This window comes from Maniola hyperantus, chromosome 7 (assembly GCF_902806685.2).
Source record: "Maniola hyperantus chromosome 7, iAphHyp1.2, whole genome shotgun sequence".
In the NCBI taxonomy this organism is placed as follows: domain Eukaryota; kingdom Metazoa; phylum Arthropoda; class Insecta; order Lepidoptera; family Nymphalidae; genus Maniola; species Maniola hyperantus.
The window spans coordinates 1,887,095-1,912,645 of NC_048542.1; the positions used below are offsets into that span (position 1 = coordinate 1,887,095).

At 39.9% G+C, this 25,551-nt stretch overlaps 1 protein-coding gene across 1 annotated transcript in view; it reads left to right on the plus strand.

Annotated features, from left to right (window-relative positions):
- The window catches only part of LOC117983923 (lactase/phlorizin hydrolase-like), a 41,741-nt gene extending 18,935 nt beyond the window's left edge, over positions 1-22,806 (plus strand). The window contains exons 13-24 of the mRNA XM_034970567.2: positions 615-650; positions 4,072-4,181; positions 5,520-5,667; positions 6,428-6,594; positions 7,461-7,586; positions 8,366-8,500; positions 17,787-17,875; positions 19,130-19,277; positions 19,556-19,722; positions 20,377-20,529; positions 21,200-21,291; positions 22,650-22,806. Coding sequence (XP_034826458.2) covers positions 615-650; positions 4,072-4,181; positions 5,520-5,667; positions 6,428-6,594; positions 7,461-7,586; positions 8,366-8,500; positions 17,787-17,875; positions 19,130-19,277; positions 19,556-19,722; positions 20,377-20,529; positions 21,200-21,291; positions 22,650-22,800 — 1,522 coding nt within the window. The 3' untranslated portion in view covers positions 22,801-22,806. The remainder of the gene's footprint in view (positions 1-614; positions 651-4,071; positions 4,182-5,519; positions 5,668-6,427; positions 6,595-7,460; positions 7,587-8,365; positions 8,501-17,786; positions 17,876-19,129; positions 19,278-19,555; positions 19,723-20,376; positions 20,530-21,199; positions 21,292-22,649) is intronic.
- The last annotated feature ends 2,745 nt before the right edge of the window (positions 22,807-25,551 follow it).

Here is a 25,551-nt window from a genome sequence, read left to right on the forward strand (position 1 = left end):
GAAGAGCTTTTTGACCTCATTCCACCCTCATTTTTCTACAACCGCACCGCGCGCCACCGTAAGGAATTTCACCCTCACCACCTGGGTGTCTGGTGCACTTCGACCGTTCGCCAGATCCTTCTTTCCACGCACATGCAAACTGTGGAAACAACTCCCATCGGCGGTGTTCCCACTAGATTACAACATGGGGTTATTCAAGGGGCGGACCAACAAATTCCTAAAAGGCCGGCAACGCATCGGCGGTGCTGCAAATGTTCATGGGCGGCAGTAATCACTTAACATCAGGTGACCCGCCCGCTCGTTTGCTTGCTATCTCTATTTAAAAAAAAACTTATCCGGTCGTGGATTCCCGCCACTGCTGTCTCGGGGGCGTACGAAATAATTAAGTCCAACTTCCCTCTCTCCAATTATTTCTTGAAGCCCTAAGCAGTGCTTCTGAAAACAAAAATTAATTTAAGCCGCAGCGCTGCAGTTTTTTTACCAGTCTGGTTTAGTTTGTTCAGTCTAGTAGCCATGCTGTGATATAACACACTGTATACCATAAGCACTAAGTACTTACTATAAAACTAATGATTAAATTATACAATCCGTTGAAATAAATTGAAATCAGACAGTTTCAAGATGACGCCTTGGACGGCGATCGCTTTGTGGTAAATACATATTTATTATCATTATATCTAAATATACTTATAAAAAGAAAAGCTGACTCGTTGACTGACTAACTGACAGACTGACTGAGCTATCAACGGATAGCATAAACTACTGGACGGATCGGGCTGTTTGGCATACAGATAGCTATTACGACGTAGACATCCGCTAAGAAAGGATTTTTAAAATTCAACCCCTAAGGGGGTAAAATAGGGGTTTAAAATTTATGTAGTCCATGCGGATGAAGTCGGGAGTAAGTTAGTGTTAACAATTAACATAAGTCAATATTTCTGCTGAAGTTTTAAAAATTTGTAAAGAACAAAGGCGAGCTTCAAACAAAATTTTACCTTGAATGCGTCTATGTAGGAAAAAATATTAATACCACAGGGGGTCCATTACTTAAACATAATCACAAAGATTTTTCATTTCAGGATTCATCCAAAAAAAGATATTAATATTTTTATATTTTGAGATTATGAAAGTAACGTAGTGGTTACATACTCTTTGGTTGGTAGTATATGCAAGATTGATGCATTAATATTATCAAGTAAAAACACTTATGAGTTGTGTGCCCAATTCGTGAGTCAGAGACTCTGACAAGTGACATTTGTTACTGCAAATGCACGAATCACGCGCATGCGCACAAAGAGTAGCAAACGAGCACAGCTAAGATACTTACCTACTAAACAATGGTCCTTTACATGCCATTGGCATTAGCATTGTCTATAAAAGATCTTTTTCAGTATTTAGCATGATGTACTAGTCTGTGATTATAGTTTAGTTGTTATGCACGTAAACAGTTCCGATTTGACAATGGAACCAAGATCCCTATTAATTACGGATAGTTGGTAACTACCTCTTTCTTCTAGAAAGGCAATATGCAACCAATCCGGAGCAAGGCTCTGATATTTTGATAGAGCCAAAACACACGAGATAATCAGAGAGGAAGCTTGTGATTAACTAACGATAAACTAGAAACTGGAAAAAAACTGCGAATACAACTGAAATACAAGTCTTGAAGTTGTTATTTAATTTGTAGGTATTTAAATTCCTTTTAACCCAATTTTTACCATGTTTTATCCTTTAAGGTTTTATCTTATTCAGATGCATATGCTATCTCTATGTTCAGATGGCATTCCAATAATCTATTAAAAATCAAAAGTTTTTATTCTTCTATTAAAAATCAGATATAAAACCTTTTTCATTTATTCTGCTTTTAATATAAACCCTCATTTAAAACAACAGCGATTATAAATACTTGTCAAGACTTTGTCAAGATGGCAATGGCAATAAGTGTTGCCATTAATTTTATTTTAATTACGACTTACAATATATAAGTTGTTTAATAGCTCTTGGATAATGCTCTATAAGTATAAAGAAAAAAAATATTCAACTTTTTAGACGTCCAGTAAACTCAACACCAATATACAGTACCTACGCGGCAGAAAATAATGTACATCGACCTTTAGAAAGAGGTAGCGGTTTTGTAGAGCATCGCCTCTGTCGTTAAGACTGACAAAACGTCACATAGGTATGAGTGACAGAAACAACGCTCTACAAAACCGAAATCTCATTCTAAAGGTTGATGTACATTATTTTCTGCAGCGTACCTACTGTAAATAAGCGCGGATGTAAGTGCGATGGTTTGGTATCTAACAAGTCTAGGTATGCACTATAGTTTTGTATCGGACATTGTGTAGAAATGTTCTGGTAAAATTAAGTTGATGCATTTACGGAATATACCTAACCAAAATATTATAAATGCGAAAAAGAACTACGGATTGATGTAATTTTTTGCATGATTATAGTTACACTAGAGCCTAGAGCCGTAAAGCAAGTTTAAGCGCAGACAAATAAACTGTTCCCATTAACCAACCATTACAAACCAACTATTACGTCAAAAATTGTTGTAACAAACCCTCAATAATTATTCTTTCCTTGAGCCACGTGGGGGCGAAGCTGCGGGTAATAGTTAGCACAATAATAAATATAGTTTGTAAGCATTGATTTATAAACAGTTTTATTTATTACTTAATAATAACGAAATACCTATTTTAAAGGTAACTTTTTCTAGAGTGGCAACTCTGGTAATGTTTTGTCATTTTAACCAACACCGGATATGAATTTAATCAAATAATAATTTATTAATTTAATAATTTAATCTACGATAAAGTCTTACAAAACTAATTTTGTATAAAAACTAACCAATTAAATTACTAAGTTTTGCATAGGTCACATTTCTAGACGCTTCCTAAAACATTCAGGTAATCCCACGCCGATGTTCTTTGTGAGGCTTAAATTATTATTTACATTACTTGGATACACTTTACATATTTTATTTTAAAGTCACGCAATTATTTACAAGATTTTTATTTTTTTTACTATTTACATAAAGAATGTTTAGCAAGTCAACAAAAAACCGGCCAAGTGCGAATCAGACTCGCGCACTGAGGGTTCCGTACTACAATCGTATTTTATCGACATTTTGCACGATAAATCAAAAACTACTTACTAGCTGATCTCGTTCAAACCAATTTTCGGTGGAAGTTACATCATGTATTTTTTTTAGTTTTATCATTCTCTTATTTTAGAAGTTACAGGGGGGGGGGGGGGGGGGGGACACACTTTTTACCACTTTGGAAGTGTCTCTCGCAAAAACTATTCAGCTTAGAAAAAAATGATATTAGAAACCTCAATATCATTTTTGAAGACGTATCCATAGATACACCTCAGCGTATGGGTTTGATGAAAAAAAATTATGTTTCAGTTCTAAGTATGGGGAACCCCCAAAATTTACTGGTTTTTTTTTCTACTATTGTGTGAAAATCTTAATGACGTTCACAGAATACATCTACTTACCAAGTTTCAACAGTATAAGCTCTTATAGTTTCGGAAAAAAGTGGCATGACATACGGACGGACAGACAGACAGACATGACGAATCTATAAGGGTTCCGGTTTTTGCCATTTGGCTACGGAACCCTAAAACCAGCAAGGTTTAAATGAAGCGTGTCATTCCGTCTACTTATCAATACACAATAGTGTTTCTATAAATAATTTATGTAGATTGTTTATGGAAGAAAAATATTATTACCTGTTTTTATTGTTTATAGATTATTGATTAAAAGCCATCTTCAATCTATTGTAGCAATGATGTCAACGTAGTAAGTATATCATCATCATCATCAACCGATAGACGCCTACTGCTGGACATAGGTCTTTTGTAGGGACTTACTTCCACACGCCACGGTCTTGCGCCGGCTACCTGCGACTCGTCTGATGTCGTCCGTCTACTTAGTGGGGGGGGGGTTGTCTTCCAACGCTGTGTCTTCCGGTGCGAGGTCGCCATTCCAGCACCTTGGGACCCAGGAAGAAACTCGGCGGTTGCTCCATAGCAGGCAGTATATTAGTAAAACTTGTGCAGGCTTCTAACGGAAGGTGCTTATGGTGCCCATGACCTGAAGTTTCCCGCGGAGTTCAAGTTCGGAGCCGCAACAGCAGCTTACCAGGTCGAGGGAGCATGGAACGTCAGTGGTGAGTTACCTACTCATCTTCTCAACCCTCCGCCGCGCCGACCCACTATTGAGAACGGCGCTATTTGCTTCCTTGTTTCTAATCCGTACCGCTAGGATAGGTACCTATGGAACGACCTTCCGGCATCAGTTTTCCCCTCCACTTTTAATATGCGTACCTTTAAGTTAAGAGAGATTAGGCATAACTTGCCAATAGTACCTAATTTAAGACACTCGTTGTCATTAAAAAGCTCGCCTACGACCATAATTTTTTAATAACCTCTACTATGCGCCAGTTTTATAAACCATGTACTTAACTACTATTAAAACTATTTTTCTTCTGCTTTTCTCAACTCATTACCTCAACGAATGAGATGGGTTTTGGCCATAGTCTACTACACTGGACAAGTGCAGATTGGCAGATGTCACACACCTTTAAACATTATGGAGAGCTTCCTTGCTTGCAGGTTTCCTCACGACGTTTTCCTTTACCGTTAAAAGAAGTGATATTTAAATGATTAAAACACATAACTTCGAAAAGTTAGAGGCATGTGCCTGGGATCAAACTTAGGTATCTGCCCCCAAGCAGGAGGCTGACGTCTTCACCTTAGGCCACGGTTCACTACAGTTAGGAAACTTATAACAAAACGTCGAGGCTTCGCATTTAACTTGCTACGTCAAATGTTACCTACGACCCTGGCGCAGTGGTAAGCACTGTGGTCTTGTTAGTGGGAGGTCCCGGGTTCGATTCCCGGCAGGGTTTTGGAATTTTACAATTTCTAAATTTCTGGTCTAGTCTGGTGGGAGGCTTCAGCCGTGACTGATGGTTACCACCTTACCGGCAAAGCCGTGCCGCCAAGCGATTTAGCGTTTCGGTACGATGCCGTGTAGAAACCAAAGGGGTATGGATTTAATAAAACTGCAATACCCCTTCCAGGTTAGCCCGCATGCATCATGACTTACCACCAGGTGAGATTGTAGTCAAGGGTTAACTTGTACCTGATTAAAAAAAACATTAATTGTTGCTAGATAGGTTATGAAACGACTATAGTACGCGGCAGTTCGAGATCGCAATCGGGGTTGGAACACCCCGCACACCCGCACAGCCCCACGCTAATCCGGTGCGGGCGAGTGCAGGCGCTGTGCGGGTGTTCGGGGCGTCTCCCCGCTTCATACCCCGATTGCCATCTCAACCTGTCGCGGACTAAAGGTATCTTTGATTTCATTTGCCTAAATATTTGACAGCTGATCAAATGAAAACCGAGCTTCCTCACTCTAATTTACTATTGCTGCCATATAAATTGACTGCCATACCCAAATTTCGGTCAGGAGTATACGCGTATTATTGTCTTTGTCCCAGGTAAGACGCCGAGCGCCTGGGACACACTCACCCACACTCGACCACACGTTATCGCCGACGGAAGCACGGGCGACGTCGCCTGCGACTCCTACCACCACTGGAAGGACGATATCCAGATTGCTGCGGATTTGGGACTGGATTTCTATAGGTATCTAGTAGGCACTATTAGAAAATGCTCTTTCATCTTCTATTTCCCGGCCAACCTTCAATCTTCAAAAGAAGAGTAAACAGGTTGGTCTAGAAGATTCTAGGCAGGCGCGCTTCCCCTTAAGCCAGCTGTTACTATTAGGTACACGGAACATTTTCTGTTCCGTGATTAGATATGGCTGCATTCAACCACAAATATCACCTAATCAAAAAACCGGCCAAGTGCGAGTCAGACTCGCACACCGAGGGTACCGTACTACAGTCGTATTTTTTCGACATTTTGGACGATAAATCAAATTTATTTATTCAGATACAAGTTGGCCATTGACTGCAATCTTACACCAGGTGAAAAAAAAAGTATAAATGGGCCATTGACTTATATATTACTTCGTAAGGACAGGGTCATTGAACAAGCAAAATGGCACAGACTCATCGGTCCTAAAATGTTTATTTAGCAACGCAACCTCAGTGACGTCTGGATTTCAAACGGGTCGTTCATTAGTATCTAAGATGTGGCGCTGATTTATTTGGTTCCAAAACCGTGAAAAGTTTTGTTCCCTTGGGCATATCTTGTCATTTATATCGATGAAATGGGCACTGGGCAGGGCATTTCGAAAACCCGATAGACGTTGGGGTCCTAACAGCTGGAATTACGACCTTGAAAGCGCACCCTTGAAATGATTTCATGAATGATGTCACGACTGAGTGGCATGTTTAGACGTTTAGTTTTTCTAATGATTTTCATTCATTTTCCATTCCAGATTTTCGATATCTTGGACACGTGTTTTGCCCACGGGGTTCCCAGACTACATAAACGAAGATGGCCGCCGCTACTACGACAACCTCATCAACGGTTTGTTGGAGAAGGGAATCGAACCTGTGGTCACTATGCACCATTTTGATATACCGCAGCGCTTACAAGATCTTGGTAAGGACTAGAGATTTAGAGAGTACATAGAGAGTTAGAGACTAAAACTAAACTCACACTTAGAGAGACTAAAGAGAAAGGGCTACGGAATAAAAAGCTCGAGGTGAAATGGGAATAAAGCTCTCGCGTTGCGGGCGACTGACGGGGGACCGTAGCGGACAGTAGTCGCCCGAGCGCGCACGCTTTTTATAAATATTAATATTTAAAATTCTATGCTGTTACTATTTATGTATTTGAACTTGGTTTTTAACCGTAACATAACAAAACCATACATTGTATTGAAATTGGTTTTAAGTATATCAATGGACACTGACAGTTGGCCGCGTCCACAAACTAAAAGTCGCTCAGCGCGCTATGGAGCGAGCTATGTTGGGTATCACTCTCAGGGATAAAATCCGGAACGAGGAAATTCGCAGAAGAACAAAAATGACCGACATAGCTCAAAGGATTAGCAAGCTGAAGTGGCAATGGGCAGGTCATGTCTGAAGCAGAACCGTGGCAGACGTGTGGTCGAGTGTGTCTGGAGTGGAAACCGCGTGTCGGCAAATGCAGTGTGGGACGACTTCCAACCCGCTGGACTGACGACCTTAAGAAGATAGCGGGAAGTGGGTGGATGAGGAAGGCGGAGGATCGTGTGTGGTGGCGGTGCCCTTGGGAAGGCCTATGTCCAGCAGTGGACACAAACAGGCTGATTGATTGATTGATTGAGGTATATCAATGGAATAAAACTGGGTTTTCTCCTAATGATATTCTCCTCCTTCTCAAATTTGTAGTTTTTGAGGCAGATAAAGGATCGCTTAGTAACTAAGGTATAAAAGCCCAATAAAAAGATAAAAAAAGTCGTGTAATTTTTTCCTTGGTTTCAGGGGGCTGGTCCAATCCTCTCATATCGGACTGGTTTGCCGACTACGCGAGGGTTCTGTACCAACTCTTCGGAGACCGTGTGAAGACCTGGATCACTATCAATGAGCCTTTCTCCATTTGCACTGTAGGTATGTGCCATGTGTTGTGAACGCTGATCTTATACCTGCGCAGTGGGTAATTGGTCTATTTGGTAGTAGGAAGTGAGGTGATGAGGGCTATAAGTCCAAATGTGCAACAACAAACAACAAATGGGTTACAACATTGGACATGTCTGCTGTCTTGTCTGTATGCTGTCTCTTGTAGGGACTTCCACACGCCACGGTCTTGCACCGCCTGAATCCAGCACCTCCCTGCGACTCGTCTGATGTCATCCGTCCACCTAGTCCTAGTGGGGGGTCTTCCAACGCTGCGTCTTTCGGTGCGAGGTCGCCATTCCAGCACCTTGGGACCCCAACCTAAACGGGTGAATAGATTTTATTCCGGGGTCGTTTGATTTCTTGAAATATATCAACGTTGCCAAACTTGTTACCTGTTAAGTACCAGTGTTATAAATATCCAATAAATAATACCTCACAAAAAAACTTCATGTAAATTTGATTTCAAGACTCACAAGTTCATAATGCCTTCGTTGTTAAAAAGTTATGAGATCTCTAGTAGAGCCAAGCCCCTAGCTGAGCTTCGATTTGTGCTGCCCATGGTCAAAGTATATAGCTCTTAAGTGCTCTTGACTGTATCACATTTATAACAATAAATAACAAACAACTCTACGTATAAGCCCTGATTCTACAAACCCTACATCTTGGTTTAAAAAAAATTCGCTTGGCCGTTGAAGCCGTTCCCAAAAACTCGTTGGAACCCATCCAAAATCGTGTGATGTAAAACCTACTAAGCCTATCGTATTGTACAGGTTACGCTTTAGGATCCTTCTCCGCCGGCGTGACAGACTATGAAGTGGGTAGTTACCTCTGCATTAAGAACGTCGTGTTAGCCCACAGCAAGGCCTGGAGGATATACGACCAAGAGTTCAGGAAGGAATTTAAAGGTATGAAACTGAGGATGCAGGGTACAAGCACTCCTAAACCTATAATGATTCAGGAACTGGGCATAGTGCAATATTATTTTACGTACCAAGCATCTAAGACTACATTATTAAACGTTGGATACCAACTCCTCAATCCTGATGCTGCAAGGTACTGAACTCCTAAGCCGTGGGGATTCGGTGATTTCTGATGGTGAATTGATATTTAAGATATCAAGCAACGGCTTTATGATTACGACTTATATAATACTAGATGATGCCCGCGACTTCGTCCGCGTGGATTCAGGTATTTAAAAATCCCGTGGGAACTCTTTGATTTTCCGGGATAAAAAGTAGCCTTTAAAAAAAAAAAAAAATGAGTATTAGCCATGTTAAATGACTAATATTCCCCTTTCCTCTCCAACTAAGCGTCAGGCTTGTGCTAGGAGTAGGTACGACAATAGTGCAACAGGCGGGGTTTGAACCGTCGACCTTTCGGTTTTCAGTCCACTCCTTAACCGGTTGAGCTATTGTAACGAACATAGCCTACATACAACATAGGGACCTTAAAAAAAAAAAAAAAAAAAAATTATGTATATAATTTTTTTTTATCAATGTAAGTCAGTCAGTCTAGTCGGTGCATGAGAAATTCGGTTTTTATTTAGGTTTTCATACGGCCGCCAGTCAATGTAGTCTATCGAGGAAAACTGTCTCTAGTCGGTTGGAGCCTGCGGACCAGACGGTCGCGGGAGTTAGAATCAAAATCAAACACTTGACATTAGTTTTCTCTACTGCGTTGGGCCACAGTTCGAACACTTATGTGAAAGAACAAATTCCCTTATCATTGCAAGGGGTGGTCCGCGAGGGCTGAGCAATTAACTGGTGGTCGACCATGTGGCTTCTTGTGTGTGAGTGTAATGGAAGTGCGAGCACTTAACGTTCGTAGACTCTAACACGCTGACGAGGACCATAGTGGTAGACACCTATAATGAGTAGAGGCGAGGCGGGACATGCGCGCACTAAGGTGCGTGCAGGAGCTTTCAACCATCATTCACTCCTAACCCCTTTTACACGAACTGGAGTGAATGGTGCCATTACACAGGGCTTCTTCTTCCTACAGTAGGAGGAAGAGCTTACATTTAGGTTTACACACGTTGAGTATGGGTACTAATATTATTACACTTCTTTTAATACGTCTCAATTGCTGAACCCACATCTTAAACCCCAATGGTTTAAATTCTATACCCGAACACGGTAGACATTTGGTATTCAATACGCGAACAACTGAATGATCGACCAGACAACTCCTATACACGAACGCACGTTCCAAAATAATGTGTTAGTTTCTATGCGTGAATACATACCTTCAAAGCCCGAACACCTACAGTCATTTGAGCATTCAATACGTGAATGCCCACTTCCTCTGCTCATACCCCGTAAGGTCCGTTAGGTCTGATGAACTCACTATTTCTGATACTCTAAACGTCCTTGGGTTATTGCGTTCACAACATGTTAAAAGGTTTCTACTGTTAGATGATACGCGTGCCACTAAAAGATATGAAATAGGAAGCGTATTCTTTAGGTAGATCAGTATATGAGGTAGGGTAGATTCATTAGGTAGGCCTCGGAATAGCTACAATTGGTGCCGTGACCAGGATTCGAAACTGGGTTATTACGGCTAAACAGATGGTATAAAGATTATATAGGTAGGATAAATTGGGCGAAAGCCTACAATTGTTGCTTGTGAAGTGGAGAGAGTCAGAAGAGATCTTGAGTTCATTATGGCCTGGATGACTTCTGATCTGGGGGTTGAGAAATTAGGTAAAGCACACAACCGAATAATTTTTTTTTGTTTACAGAATTAAACGTCACATTGAATAAGTTAACACGTAAGAGACTTCCTTGAGTTTAGTTAATAAAAGTAAAATAAAAATAAATTAGTAACAAGTGTACGAAAAAAAAAAAATGGAGCAAAGAACTAGGAGGGGTAGGAAAAGGAAAGCGCAATCACCAGTACAATCAGAGAATGTAGTAACAGAAAATGATATAAATGTTAACCAGCCAATGCCGGGAAGAAATGTTGCTGGTGATGTAGAAGTAGCGCCCAAACGCAGAAGACTAGTAAAAGCAAAGCCTTCTAGTGTAAGGAATAAAGAATTTTCAATGTTATACAAATTGATAAACAGAAATACACGAATGATCGAAGAGAAATTCAAAACATTAGAAAATCGTTTAGCACAGGAACAACAACTCACCGATAATGTAACTTCCGTACAATTAGAGCCTGTAGAAAATACAGCATCTAAGATAGAGGATTATGCAACATGTAATATAATGAATATAGCAACCGAGAAACCAAAATTTTATAAAGGTAAGAGTCACCCTGTTACATTTATAGAAGATTTGACTGCATATCTTCGGAAGGTTCCAAATAAAGGGAAAGAATTAGAATTGGCCTATGAATGCCTACAAGGCGAGGCAAAGGACTGGGTTAGATTGTATAAATCTAGATGGAAGAATTTGGATGATTTTAAATATGATTTTTTGCAAACTTATTGGGGAGAAACGGAACAGAATAAAATAAGGAGAGAAATAGTGTGTGCAAAGTGGAATAGATCTACACAACCAACTATGCTTGGACATTTTTTTAAATTAACTTCACAAGTTAAGATGTTGTCCTTTGAAATACCCGGAAATCAATTAGTGTCTGATATGATGAAGCAATATCCAAAATCAATACAACAAATGTGGATTATTACGAAGGGAGAAACCATTTTTGAAGCAACAGAATTTCTAAGAAAACAAGATGATATAAATAAACAAGAAGATACAGGGCCAATTGATAAACCACGAAATGGATATGCCTATAAGGAAGAGACCTTACAGAGAGATCAGAATAGGCAAGGTAACAGGAATTGGCGAAGGCCATTTAACGCAATAAATCGGCAGTATAACGGTCAAGATGAACAATGTAATGCTATACAAGTAGGTGACATAAATTATGGAGAAAACTTGGATGAAATTCAAGGTTGTAATACACATCAATCAAACTAAAGGTGGCTGTGGAAACGGTCCCCAACACAGCTACTAACACAGGGGACAAAGCTTTGAAAATTATGCTGAAATATGGATGGCGACCACGGCAGAGAATAGGCAAAGGAGGGGGGTTGTACACGCCAATAGAACACAAGGGTCAAACAGGCAAAACTGGTTTAGGATACCTAAATGAATTAAATTGTAAAGAAATAATTAAGTTACTACAATTTCGGACACACCACGCAGAAACTTACGTATTAGACGGTGAAATTTTAAATGTTTATGAAGAACAAGAAATTTTAGAGACATTATATCAGATAAAATCTGAGATACATATTGAGTTATTAGATTTTGAAGTTGACTGTTTACTTGATACCGGTAGCGATATTACTTGTATATCAGAATCAATGTATTTGCAATTAAAACAATGTGCTGTGAAATTACCTTTAATGCCTACACGTACTATACAATTGAAAGGGGCTATAGGGCAAAAAAGTATAAAAATCCAACAAATGGTTATAGTGCCAACCAAAATAGGTAGTTTAACTTTAGATATTGGTTATTTAATTGCGCCTGGATTGACTCATTCAGTGATATTAGGGTTTGATTGGATAAAGAATAATGAGATAGTTTTAAATCTGAGGAAGTTGCCTAAAATTGAAGAGTTGTATAATAACACGATTCACGATAGTATAGGATATACTCCATACGAGGTTTTGAATGGGGAAAGAACTAGATTAACAATTGATGCTTTAATCCATCAAGGACATGAGAGGCTAAATGTAGAGGATATACGCAAGAGGGTTAAAGAGAAGTTAAAAGAAACAAGTAAAATAAGGAACGGAAAATATGATAGACGTCATAATCTGATTGAATTTCAAATAGGTGATTTAGTCAAACTAAAGAAATGTAATCGATCTAGCGCTCAAAAGAAAGAAATAAGTAAATTTGACCTATTGTATGAGGGTCCGTATGTAGTTGCAGCAGTGCCATATAAAAATGTATATGTTTTGATGTATCCAAACACGGCAATTATTCGGGGAAAATTCAATGCTATACATTTATCAAAATATTATTCTTGAATCGATAAGAAGTAAAGTCTATGCATTTCAGCTGTAAAGACAACAAAGTTATGTGAAATTAGCTATTTAATAATTGAGATAAGTGAAGTTCTATTACTGAATTATTATTTTTATTATTGATTGTTAAATGTATTGTAGTTAAAGGGAAGCAATTCATGAATGTAAAAATTAAAACTAATTAATAATTTTTTTTTAATTATTTAATGTTAGTAGTGACTGAATTAGTATATTTAGTATATTTAGTTAGGAACACTATTGTTAAAATGTGTTGAAATTAAAGGAGAAGATATGATTAAAACTGATTAACAATTTTAATTTTCAAATTACTTTCTGTAAGTAGTAACTCAATAAGTAGGTTGTTAGAAACTTCGATGTTAAATGTATTGTAATCAAAGGGAAGGAATCCATGAATGCTATAATTCGAACTAAGTGATAATGTTAATTCCAATTTAAGAAGTCATTCAATGTGTAATAACTAATAATTAATGTTGTGTAATCAACTATGTGTGTATTGTATTATTGGGTGGGTGTAACAGTAGTTGATTTTCTAGACAGATATCTATGTATATTCATATTGTAAAATAAAATACGGTGGACGCCCAGTAAACCGACTTGACAATGTTCGCTAATGCAAGATTGGACGAGTTATAACTTTTACGCACCATCACTATAATTGTGCTCGACTCGTTGTAGTTTTGATTCTTATTGCTTAGGTTAAATTAAAGTTAAAGAAGATAGCGATGCGGTCTAGCGTGTGTTAAATTTGTACTGGTTACACAAAACACCGACAATTAAAGACAAAGATATTACATGGATATTTAAGACCGCCTTAATCGTAATTTGTCGGATTGCCGGGAGTCCACTGTAGCAATGAATTTTGTAGTTGTCATGTAAAGCCAATTGTTTAGTTAGTAATTTGTTTAGTTCTATCAAAACACGAACCGATTTTTTTTTTTTCCCGCTTAAAAATTGAGAAGAAAAGGTAAATTGTCATATGGTAAATTTTATTCAGCATGCCGCGAGGTGCAATGCTTCATAAAAATTTAGGGGGTTGGATGTAACGAACATAGCCTACATACAACATAGGGACCTTAAAAAAAAAAAAAAAAAAAAAAAAAAAAAAAATTATGTATATAATTTTTTTTTATCAATGTAAGTCAGTCAGTCTAGTCGGTGCATGAGAAATTCGGTTTTTATTTAGGTTTTCATACGGCCGCCAGTCAATGTAGTCTATCGAGGAAAACTGTCTCTAGTCGGTTGGAGCCTGCGGACCAGACGGTCGCGGGAGTTAGAATCAAAATCAAACACTTGACATTAGTTTTCTCTACTGCGTTGGGCCACAGTTCGAACACTTATGTGAAAGAACAAATTCCCTTATCATTGCAAGGGGTGGTCCGCGAGGGCTGAGCAATTAACTGGTGGTCGACCATGTGGCTTCTTGTGTGTGAGTGTAATGGAAGTGCGAGCACTTAACGTTCGTAGACTCTAACACGCTGACGAGGACCATAGTGGTAGACACCTATAATGAGTAGAGGCGAGGCGGGACATGCGCGCACTAAGGTGCGTGCAGCCTAGCGCTCGTGTGGTGGAAATATTTGTGGAAATGGGTGCTTGCATTAAGTGCTCTTATGGAGGAAGACATAGTCTTCAATTAAACAGGTCTGTGAAACTATAATGAGTAGAGGCGAGGCGGGACATGCGCGCACTAAGGTGCGTGCAGCCTAGCGCTCGTGTGGTGGAAATATTTGTGGAAATGGGTGCTTGCATTAAGTGTTCTTATAGAGGACATAGTCTTCATTTAAACAGGTCTGTGGAATTATAAAATAGTTGAATGATATGGAGGTGAGGTTGTCTAAGACGGTAGACGTGCTTGTCGGTGGCACTTTGCACTATGTCTATCGCTATTTTTTCCCTAAGGTGCAACTAGTTGAATGATATGGAGGTGAGGTTGTCTAAGACGGTAGACGTGCTTGTCGGTGACACCTTGCACTATGTCTATCGCTGTTTCACTAAAGGAGAATAATTGGAAGAAAGGAACGACCAAGCGGTCAATGTCCTAATGCCGAATCAGTGTTGCGCGTGTTGGGTCCGCTGCGCCATACATTGAATGCTACCACTAAGTGGAAAAAAGGGGTAAAATACAGGGATTTACTGGCATAGCCAGAGGTTATACACTTATGTAAATACAAAGTCTCAAAGCAGGGTGCTATAAAATGAACGCAAGAGCGGGCAGGCATGCACATGATCGTACGTGCTGTCTATTAGAACACCACTATGGTAGGTGGAAACATGGGAGCATGGCTCTATTGTAAACCAAGTTTGGAATATTATAACTTGAGAGCATAGCTCTTATTACTTACAAGCCAGTTTAAATAGATGGTGCAATTATAAATATTATCCAAATATCAATATTTCGTTGGAAAGCGCGTGCGGCATCGCTTCGACCCCATCGGTCGGAACGGTGTGTGTGCTCGCAAATGGTTACGTAATAACGTCCGGATTGTGGATTGAGTAATAACTCAACCGACGTTATAAAAATAGATAATATAATCTATCTAATTAAACTTATGTGCTGGACGACACATAAGATTTATACTCAAGTAAGAAAATTTGAGAATGGGACCACTTTAAGTACAAGGATACTTTTCTTATGTTATAGGGGCGATACTTCTAAAGTCTAAAAGCGATTCATGAGTGATCTGGTAATGTGGCTGCTTAGGCGAGGTGAACCGCGCGTCCTTTAGGATACTCGGTAAATCCTTGCTTGAGCTGGCAGACGGAGTTGTACTCTGTGTTTACTTTCGATCTATTTGCTGGTATACGTTGGAGTGCGTTGGAAGATGATTATGCGAAGGAGAACCCTAGTGCCATTAATGGCGCCACTTGGCGCTTTGTGAATCCTTTGCTGAGCTGATTCTAGCATACTTTAATAACTACCGATCACAGAGGGCAGGTAATACTGCTGTTCTGTTTGTACTCTGACATTCGTTGGAATACTTAACCGCCTTATGGTGGTTAGTGAATACACGCATAATACATAAAGCAACTTTAGCGTTCGAGAGCACTTTAGCGAGAGAGGAACATAGCACTCTGGTGTTTGTGCATCCTACCTAAAGGAGAGCCTAGCGCCCAGTGCTTGTGAATCTTTTACTATAGTGATTTTTAGCGTACACAAATAAGTGATGACTTATCACTTGAGACCGAGCACTCTGAGTGCTAAATTACAAGGGTATGTGTGTAAAGGGACACGTTCCTTACCTATTGGGCTACGCATGTGTCTGAACATTGAATTGAATTGACTAGAGACACCAGATAGGTCTGTTGATCTCTATGTTACCCTAATATTGCTTGGAGCGTTGCATTCTTCTGATGGCTATTTATAAATAATACATAAAGCAACTTTAGCGTTCGAGAGCACTTTAGCGAGAGAGGAACATAGCACTCTGGTGTTTGTGCATCCTACCTAAAGGAGAGCCTAGCGCCCAGTGCTTGTGAATCTTTACTATAGTGATTTCTAGCGTACACAAATAAGTGATGACTTATCACTTGAGACCGAGCACTCTGAGTGCTAAATTACAAGGGTATGTGTGTAAAGGGACACGTTCCTTACCTATTGGGCTACGCATGTGTCTAAACATTGAATTGAATTGACTAGAGACACCAGATAGGTCTGTTGATCTCTATGTTACCCTAATATTGCTTGGAGCGTTGCATTCTTCTGATGGATATTTATAAATAATACATAAGCAACTTTAGCGTTCGAGAGCACTTAAGCGAAAGAGGACCATAGCACTCTGGTGTTTGTGCATCCTGCCTAAAGGAGAGCCTAGCGCCCCAGTGCTTGTGAATCTTTTGCTAGAGAGTGATTTCTAGCGTGAGTACTTTATCACTTACAAGTAAAATACAAAAACCCAGCATTAGCGTTTGAAGACACCTATGCGAGAGACGACCATAGCGCTCTGGTGTTTGTGCATCCTGCCTAAAGGAGAGCCTAGCGCCCCAGTGCTTGTGAATCTTTTGCTAGAGTGATTTCTAGCATGGACTACTTTATCACTTACAAGTAAAAATAATAAAATGCAACATACCTTCACACAATGGATTGAGGTCAGGCCTGCGATTATAACTTGCTTCGGCGGTATCGTAGTGCAAGCCGCTCATCCTTGAGATCTCTAAGATCATTACACTCATTCACACACAAAGGATTGAGGTTAGGCCTGCGTTTATAGCTTGCTTCGGCGGTATCGTAGAGTAAGCCACTCATCCTTTAGATCTCTAAGAGATCGATATACCTACACCACACCACACTACACAAACCATTTACAGTGGAACACGCCACTATAAAGTATGCTTGCATGCGCCGTGCTATCTCATGAGAGGAACGCACCTCTCCTAACAGTATGCTTGCATACATTGCGCTATCCCTTGAATGATGACGCGTAGTAGGGGGGGAGCTCGTGTTCGTTGGTATTTTATGTTCTTAATGTGATAGGATACCAAGGGAAGGCAGAAGCTCACCGTTGAAGGCGCGGCGGAGCTTTCAACCATCATTCACTCCTAACCCCTTTTACACGAACTGGAGTGAATGGTGCCATTACACAGGGCTTCTTCTTCCTACAGTAGGAGGAAGAGCTTACATTTAGGTTTACACACGTTGAGTATGGGTACTAATATTATTACACTTCTTTTAATACGTCTCAATTGCTGAACCCACATCTTAAACCCCAATGGTTTAAATTCTATACCCGAACACGGTAGACATTTGGTATTCAATACGCGAACAACTGAATGATCGACCAGACAACTCCTATACACGAACGCACGTTCCAAAATAATGTGTTAGTTTCTATGCGTGAATACATACCTTCAAAGCCCGAACACCTACAGTCATTTGAGCATTCAATACGTGAATGCCCACTTCCTCTGCTCATACCCCGTAAGGTCCGTTAGGTCTGATGAACTCACTATTTCTGATACTCTAAACGTCCTTGGGTTATTGCGTTCACAACATGTTAAAAGGTTTCTACTGTTAGATGATACGCGTGCCACTAAAAGATATGAAATAGGAAGCGTATTCTTTAGGTAGATCAGTATATGAGGTAGGGTAGATTCATTAGGTAGGCCTCGGAATAGCTACACTATTGAGGCTCGAAAGCCTAGGTATCCATTTCCTTTCATTTTGCCTTTTTTACCAGGTCGCGTCGGTGTAGCCCATCAATTGATGTACCTGGAGCCAGCAACCAAGGCGGACGAGGAAATAGCTGCTTTGGCGCATGAATATTTCGTAAGTACCTTCATCATTAAAGTGCCGTATGGCCTGTACAAAAGCTGTGATAGCCTAGTGGTTAGGACGTCCGCCTTCTAATCGGAGGTCGGGGGGTTCGATCCCGGGCACGCACCTCTAACTTTTCCGAGTTATGTGCGTTTTAAGTAAGTAAATATATCACTTGCTTAACTCGCATAGGTATGTAGTTTCAGAGTTACATGAATTCTAAAAGGCGTTTGAATATTTTAGTATGGAGCCTGGTTTGCCTGCCTGCCTTCCCGTAGGTATTTCCTTCTTCAGGGTTCCGTACCTCAAAAGAAAAAACGGAACCCTTATAGGATCACTTTGTTGTCTGTCTGTATGTCTGTCTGTCTGTCAAGAAACCTACAGGGTACTTCCCGTTGACCTAGAATTATGAAATTTGGCAGGTAGGTAGATCTAATAGCTGACATTTGGGGAAAAATCTGAAAACTGTGAATTTAGGGTAAGATCACACAAAAAAAATTATATTGTGGTCATGAACTCATAATTAGTATTTTCAACTTTCGAAGTGAGTGACTATAGCAAATAGGGTATCATATGAAAGGTCTTCACCTGTACATTCTAAAACAGATTTTTATTTATTTTTATACATCATAGTTTTTGAATTATCGTGCACAATGTCGAAAAAATACGACTGTAGTACGGAACCCTCATTGCGCGAGCCTGACTCGCACTTGGCCGGGTTTTTCCAAAATAGAAGCCACGTATAAAACCTAAATAATCGGTAGCTGGCATCAATACAAACAATGATTGTATGAGACAAAATCTTCAGAAGAGGTAGGGGTTTTTTTTTTGTTTTTTTAAAAAAGAATATTAGCCATGTTAAATGACTAATATTCCCCTTTCCTCTCCAATTAAGCGTCAGGCTTGTTCTAGGAGTAGATACGACAATAGTGCAACGGGCGGGGTTTGAACAGTCGACCTTTCGGTTTTCGGTTTTCGGTACCTACATAGTAGGTACCCGTGCGAAGCCGGGGTGAGTCGCTAGTTTTTAAGATAAGATTTTATTATTTTGATGAAAAATATAAGTTTCTTGCACTGCGTCTTTCGGTGCGAGTTCGCCATTCCAGCACCTTGGGACCGGAACGTCTATCGGTTTTACGAACTATGTGCCCTGCCCATTGCCACTTCAGCTTCGCAACCCGTTGAGCTATGTCGGTTACTCTAGGTAGGTAGGTATACATACACTTTCGCATAATAAAAGATTGATTTTAATGGTCTTCTTTCCAGTACGGTCTGTACGCACATCCGGTCTTCTCTAAAGATGGCGGCTGGCCTCCGGGCATAGAGAAAGTTATAGCAAAGAACAGCGAGATCCAGGGATACCCACGATCGAGACTTCCGGCTTTTACTGATGAAGAGAAGGAATTGGCGAAAGGTAAACTTCATCAAATCACTACCCATATTATAAATGCGAAAGTGTGTTTGTTTGTTGATTTGTCGGTTTGTTGGTTTGTCCTTCAATCACGTCGCAACGTAGCAACGAATCGACGTGATTTTTTGCATGGATATAGTTAAAGACCTGGAGAGTGACATAGGCTACTTTTTATCCCGGAAAATCAAAGAGTTCCCACGGGATTTTGAAAACCTTAATCCACGCGTACGAAGTCGTGGGCATCAGCTAATAAATAATAAATAATTGATGTTTCTTTACAGGAGCGTACGGTTTCTTCGGTTTGAATTATTACACATCTCGAAAAGTCCGGAGACTTCGGGTCGGCGAGAGTTTGGGTACATCCTCCCCCCTGAGAAATATTGGAGAGTTAGACGCCATGTTTGAAGTCGATCCGAGTTGGGAACAGGGCGCTTGTACTTGGTTTTACGTAAGTTATCCAGTACCAACTCCTTGCATTTGATCGGATCCAAAGGCGGGCTGTTCGATTTGTGGACGATCCCAAACTAACCGGCTCGTTGGAAAGCCTGGAGCACCGAAGAGACGTAAGCTCTCTATGCGTGTTTAACGAAAGTTGCGTAAGTAATGCCGCGTCGTAGGCGGTGCATTGAACCGAGTTTTGCACGCTATACCTATAATGCAGGTTTGAAAAATTCTAAATCACTAAAACTACAAAATGGAGCAAAGTATGGTTATTGGTATTGGATTGTGTTTATGGGGCTAATTCTGAGCACAACCTAATTTTAGAGTATTCGCATGCTCTTCTTACTAATGTAATATGAAAAGGACAGACACAGTTTGACAGTTTTAAATTTAATTTTTAGACGGTAAAACCCGTGATTTTAGCACGCTTCTGTTTAAATTTGTATTGTGCACTAAAATTTAGAGTCGTTAATTAATGTGAAAGTCATGTTCCGTTCCTTTTTTAGCATTAGTAAAAAGAAAAGGATCCAGATACTCTAAATTTAGTTTAGAGAGAGACTAGAGAATCGGAGCCAATAACGCTAAGTTTTTCTTAACGCTAAGTTCAGGTTACACCCTGTATTATTAATTTGCATCTTTAAAACGATTTATTGGTTTTCAGAGTTACCCTGAAGGCATGCGCAAGCAGCTGGCATGGGTGAAGGAACAGTACGGAGACGTTGAGGTCATCATCACGGAGAACGGCTACTCCTCCAAAGGGTATAACTTGCAGGATTATGACAGGATCAAATACTACAGGGAGCATTTGGAACAGGTGATAACGGTTTGAACGATAAATAAAAAACTGAGGCATTAAAATAAATAAAAATTAGTTTTAGAATGTACCTACTTACAGGAAAAATCCCTTTCATAATATGATACCCTACCTACTCGGTATAGTCATCTTACTTTGAAAATTGAAAATCCATACTAATATTCTAAATGCGAAAGTGTGTCTGTATGTCTGTCTGCTTGCTTTTCACGGCCCAACCGTTCAACCGATTTTGATGAAATTTGGTACAGAGTTAGCTTATATCCCGGGGAAGGACATAGACTACTTTTTATCCCAGAAAATTAAAGAGTTCCCATGGGATTTTCAAAAAACTAAATCCACGCGGACGAAGTCGCGGGCATCATCTAGTACTAATTATTTGATCATGAACACTGTTTAATTTTTTATTGTGATCACAAATTCATAGTTTTCGGATTTTTATAGACCCACCTAACTGCCAAATTTCATGATTCAAGGTTAAGGGGAAATAGGTAGGTTATAGGTGCCCTATAGGTTTTCTTAACAGACACGACAGACTGACAGACAGACAAGATAGAGATCCTACAAGGTTTCTTTTTTTTTTTGAGGTACGGAACCCTAAAAAGAAACTAGCATGGCTACAGAACCCTATATTTTTTTCTGACGCACTTGACCAGCGATTCTAATGTTCCAGGTGTTGCTCTCAATCCATGAGGACAAGGTCAATATAATTGGATACATCGCGTGGAGTCTTATCGACAACTTCGAGTGGAACGATGGATACACGTATGTACAAAAGTACCTAGTTGCCCCACTGCTAGGCAAAGCTTGCTCTCTCACCTAGTAGAGTGTAGCCACACGAGTAGATATTATAGACCAGAGGGGAAGCTTCACACTAGCTCATGCACACCACGTGCCACGGACGCTCCGTGCGCCCAGTTTGGCGGCAAGCGGAGCGTCCGTGACACGTCGTGGTGTGCGTGAGCTGCGCTAGAGTGAGTGAACCTACAGCCAGCCGCTAGTATGAAGCTTCCCCTCTGGTCTATAATCTATATATCTACTCGTGTGATGTAGAGCTCATAGAATAAAGTGAATCCACTACACTGCGTAGTTGTAGTTTGGTGTTCATTACGCCGCGCTGGTAAATGTTATTTTGAAACTACCCTCATATTTTATACATTTTCACATTACTGCTTGTATACCTCATCTAAGAAACGGTTTGGAAAAATCCCCCCCCCCCCCCCCCCAGGGGTGTGAAAGGGGGGGTCTAAGGTTGTATAAAAGTCCTATGTTTTTGAAGTAAGAGACGTGAAAATCAACATTTAGGTTGTTAGCTTTAAATAATAAAAATCTGTAAAAGTCAATTTGGGAAATTCCCCCCTTAAGGGTGGTAAAATAGGGGGGAAATGTTTTTATAAAAAAGTTTTAACTATTGTTATTTTTACTTGAAATTTGAAACGTAGGTTCTTTCTAAGGGGTAGGTATCAGATTAGAAAGCCTCCCCCTAAGGGGGTGAAATGGGGGTTGAAAAGTAATATGAAAATCCTATGTTTTAGAAGTTAGAGATATGAAAATTGGCATTTAGGTATTCTGGGTTGTGTGCATTAAGTTGAGACTGAGTGAGTATGTAAGTGAGGCCTTTTGCAGCGGGAAAAGTTTCAGATCTCATGAGAAACCAGAAATTTTACGCGGACAAAGTCGCGGGCAACTGCTAGTCTCATCATAAAATAACATCTCAGTATTATAAGTATAAATAGTCATAGGTTATTCATCTATAAATAGTAATAATTACAGCTCGTGTATAACAGTATTAAGGTTGTTAGAGTAGACTTAGGATTTTTAAGAAGTTATTAATTAGTTAGTAAGGGTGTTAAGGGTAACATAGGGCTATTCAAGGGCCAACAAATTCCTAAAAGGCCGGCAACGCATCGGCGGTTCCTCTGGTGCTGCAAATGTTCATGGGCGGCGGTAATCACTTAACATCAGGTGACCCGCCTGCTCGTTTGCTCGCTGTATCTATTTAAAAAAAAAAGGGGTGATTAAATGTAGTGTAGTGAGAGTGGCTTTGTATTGCCAGCTGTAAATCTTTAAAAAAACCACTGGCTTGATCGAACAATTAAGTTGAGAACATTTTCATTTTTCAGGGCAAAATTCGGATTGTACGAAGTGAATTTCGACGACCCCAAGCGGCCGCGCACGCCGCGAGACTCTGCGCAGTACTACAAGGAAGTGATCCAAACACACAGCATTGTTGACATACCAAACAAATATACCAGGATCACTGATGAATTATAACTACTAGATGATGCCCGCGGCTTCAACCGCGTGGATTTAGGTTATTAAATAAATAAATAAATAAATAAATAAACTTTTATTTCAGGCATAAGTACCTACACCCATAATTGTGTGTTAGTACAGAAACAATTCCTTAACCTATGTTAGTACCTACTTATTACTAGCTTAAACTTAACTTAACAACTAATTCTACTAAAATTAAAACTAATCCTATTTATAATGCCCGAGGGGGTCTCTTTGCACCTATGTGCGCACCACTCCAGCACCTCCGGAGAGGGCTATCCAATTTCATGGACAATGCGCTGAGGAGAGTGTTGGTACTCCTCAACAGCCTGCTCATCAAGGACGCGGCACGTTTGCGCATGATCGCGTAGAAATCATCCACGCGAACCTTAAAAATCCCGTGCGAACTCTTTGATTTCCCGGGATAAAAAGTTGCATAATTCAATGGCAATCGGGGCGAAACCGGTGCGGGCTAGCGCAGGTGACGTGCGGATGTGTGGGGCGTCCCCCCACCTCATACCCTGATTGTCGTCTCGAACTTTCGCGGACTATACCTATAGAATAGAATAGAATAGAATAGAATAATGTTTATTCGAGGTATATAGGTGGTACATGGTGTAGGCAATATCGTCCTGTACAGCAGTGCAACACCTCGAACAGGTAGGCCACTCAGCTTGTGTTGAGACGTCGGGCCCCTCAGACACAAACCTCTAGAGCAAATATCTGAGGTACCAGTTGCCCCAACGCTGATTTTCAGTGACCGCCTTTTAAATATTACCTAAACGTCAGTGGCATAGAATACATAAAGTTGGCGAGTAAATGGATAAATAAAATGTAAAGTGTTTACAGTTTTTAAATTTAAAGTGATATAGGACATAAAAGAAGAAATAAGAAATAATACATTGTAATAGATGTTGTAAATTGTAAGAATAGGAAAATTGTACGATAGTTTTTTTTTTTTTTTTGTAAGTATAATAAAGAAAAAATAAAATAAAATAAAATAAAATAGACATCTGGTTTAGGTATTGTTATGTTACTAAGTTATTTTGTTAATAAAAATTATAGTTTATGTAATGGTGGGTAATTAACTAATTTAAGAAAACGTTTCACATATGTGAATAATTTTATATTATTTTGTATTAAATGTTTTTAGTTTTGATTAGTGGGTATGTACCTGCAGTGTTTTCTTCTTATTCCCTTTATCAGGCAAATTTAAAAAAACCAGGCTAGGACCAATTTTGAAAAATTAGGTTTACTTATATTAGGTACCTATACTTACTAGTTCGGACCAATATATCGTGAAATTTTACAAAACATAGAATCTGTTTTTTCTTTGGCATTTTTCTCGTTTTTAGGGTTCCGTACCTCAAAAGGAAAAACGGAACCCTTATAGGATCACTTTCTTGTATGTCTGTCGGTCTGTCAAGAAACCTACAGGGTACTTCCCGTTGACCTAGAATCATGAAATTTGGCAGGTAGGGGTCTTACAGCATACATTAGGGGAAAAATCTGAAAACCGTGAATTTGTGGTTACATCACACAAAAAAATTAAATTGTGGCCATGAAATAATAATTGGTATGTTAAATTTTCGAAGTAATATAACTATATCAAGTGGGGTATCATATGAAAGGTCTTCACCTGTGCATTCTAAAACAGATTTTCATTTATTTTTATACATCATAGTGTTTGAATTATGCAAAATGTCGAAAAAATACGACAATAGTACGGAACCCTCGTTGTGCGAGCCTGACTCGCACTTGGCCGGTTTCTTTTAATAAAGCTGTAAAGCTGAAGAGTTATAGAAACTTGTTACCTCTAAATTTGAAAAACCTAGATCCACGTGGGCAGACGAAGTCGCGGCAATAAGCTACGGTTGCAAATAATTTTAAATACTTGCAACCCAGTTTTAAGTACCTGCGTACCCAGAGAAGACGCAGGTTCGAATCCTGCCGGTTCCGTATTATGTCATAAATAGGTAATTTCAACCCCCAGCCCGCTGGACCGATGACCTGAAGAAGGGGAGCGGATGGATGAGGAAGGCAGAGGACCGGGTGGCGCGCTCTTGGAAAGGCCTATGTCCAGCAGTGGACGCAAACAGGCTGATGGATTGGATTGGATTGGATAGGTAATTTCCTTGAAGCGTAGGTCAAGCCACTATCATAAAAATATATAAATAAGCTACACTTATCATTATGTCTTAGTTCATTGATCTTGTACAAATAGGTACCTACCTACCTATAGTACGTGACAAGTCAAGATGGCAATCGAGGTATGAGGTGGGGGACGCCCTGTACAGTGTACACCAACGCACTATCCTGTGCGGGTGTGCGGGGCGTCCCCACCCCGATTGACATCTCGACGACCTGTCGTGTACTATACAGGGTGTAACCAGAACACTAGCAAAAACGAAAATAGGTGATACTGACATGATACCACAAAAAAGAACACGATAAAATATATGAAAAATTCCAGCATTTTATGAAAATTCACGATATATTGCAAATAAAACTGATGCTAGAGGTCAATGTCGCGTCGTAGGCGGGGCATTGACCCGAGTTTTGCACGCTATACATTCATCATCATCATCATCAGCCTGCGGACGTCCACTGTTGGACATAGGCCTTCCCTAAAGAGCGCCACCACACCCGGTCCTCAGCCTTCCTCATTCAGCCACTTCCCGCCAGCCTCTTTATATCGTCTCTCTACATTAATTAATTAATTAAATTATTTATTTAATAAGGCAACAG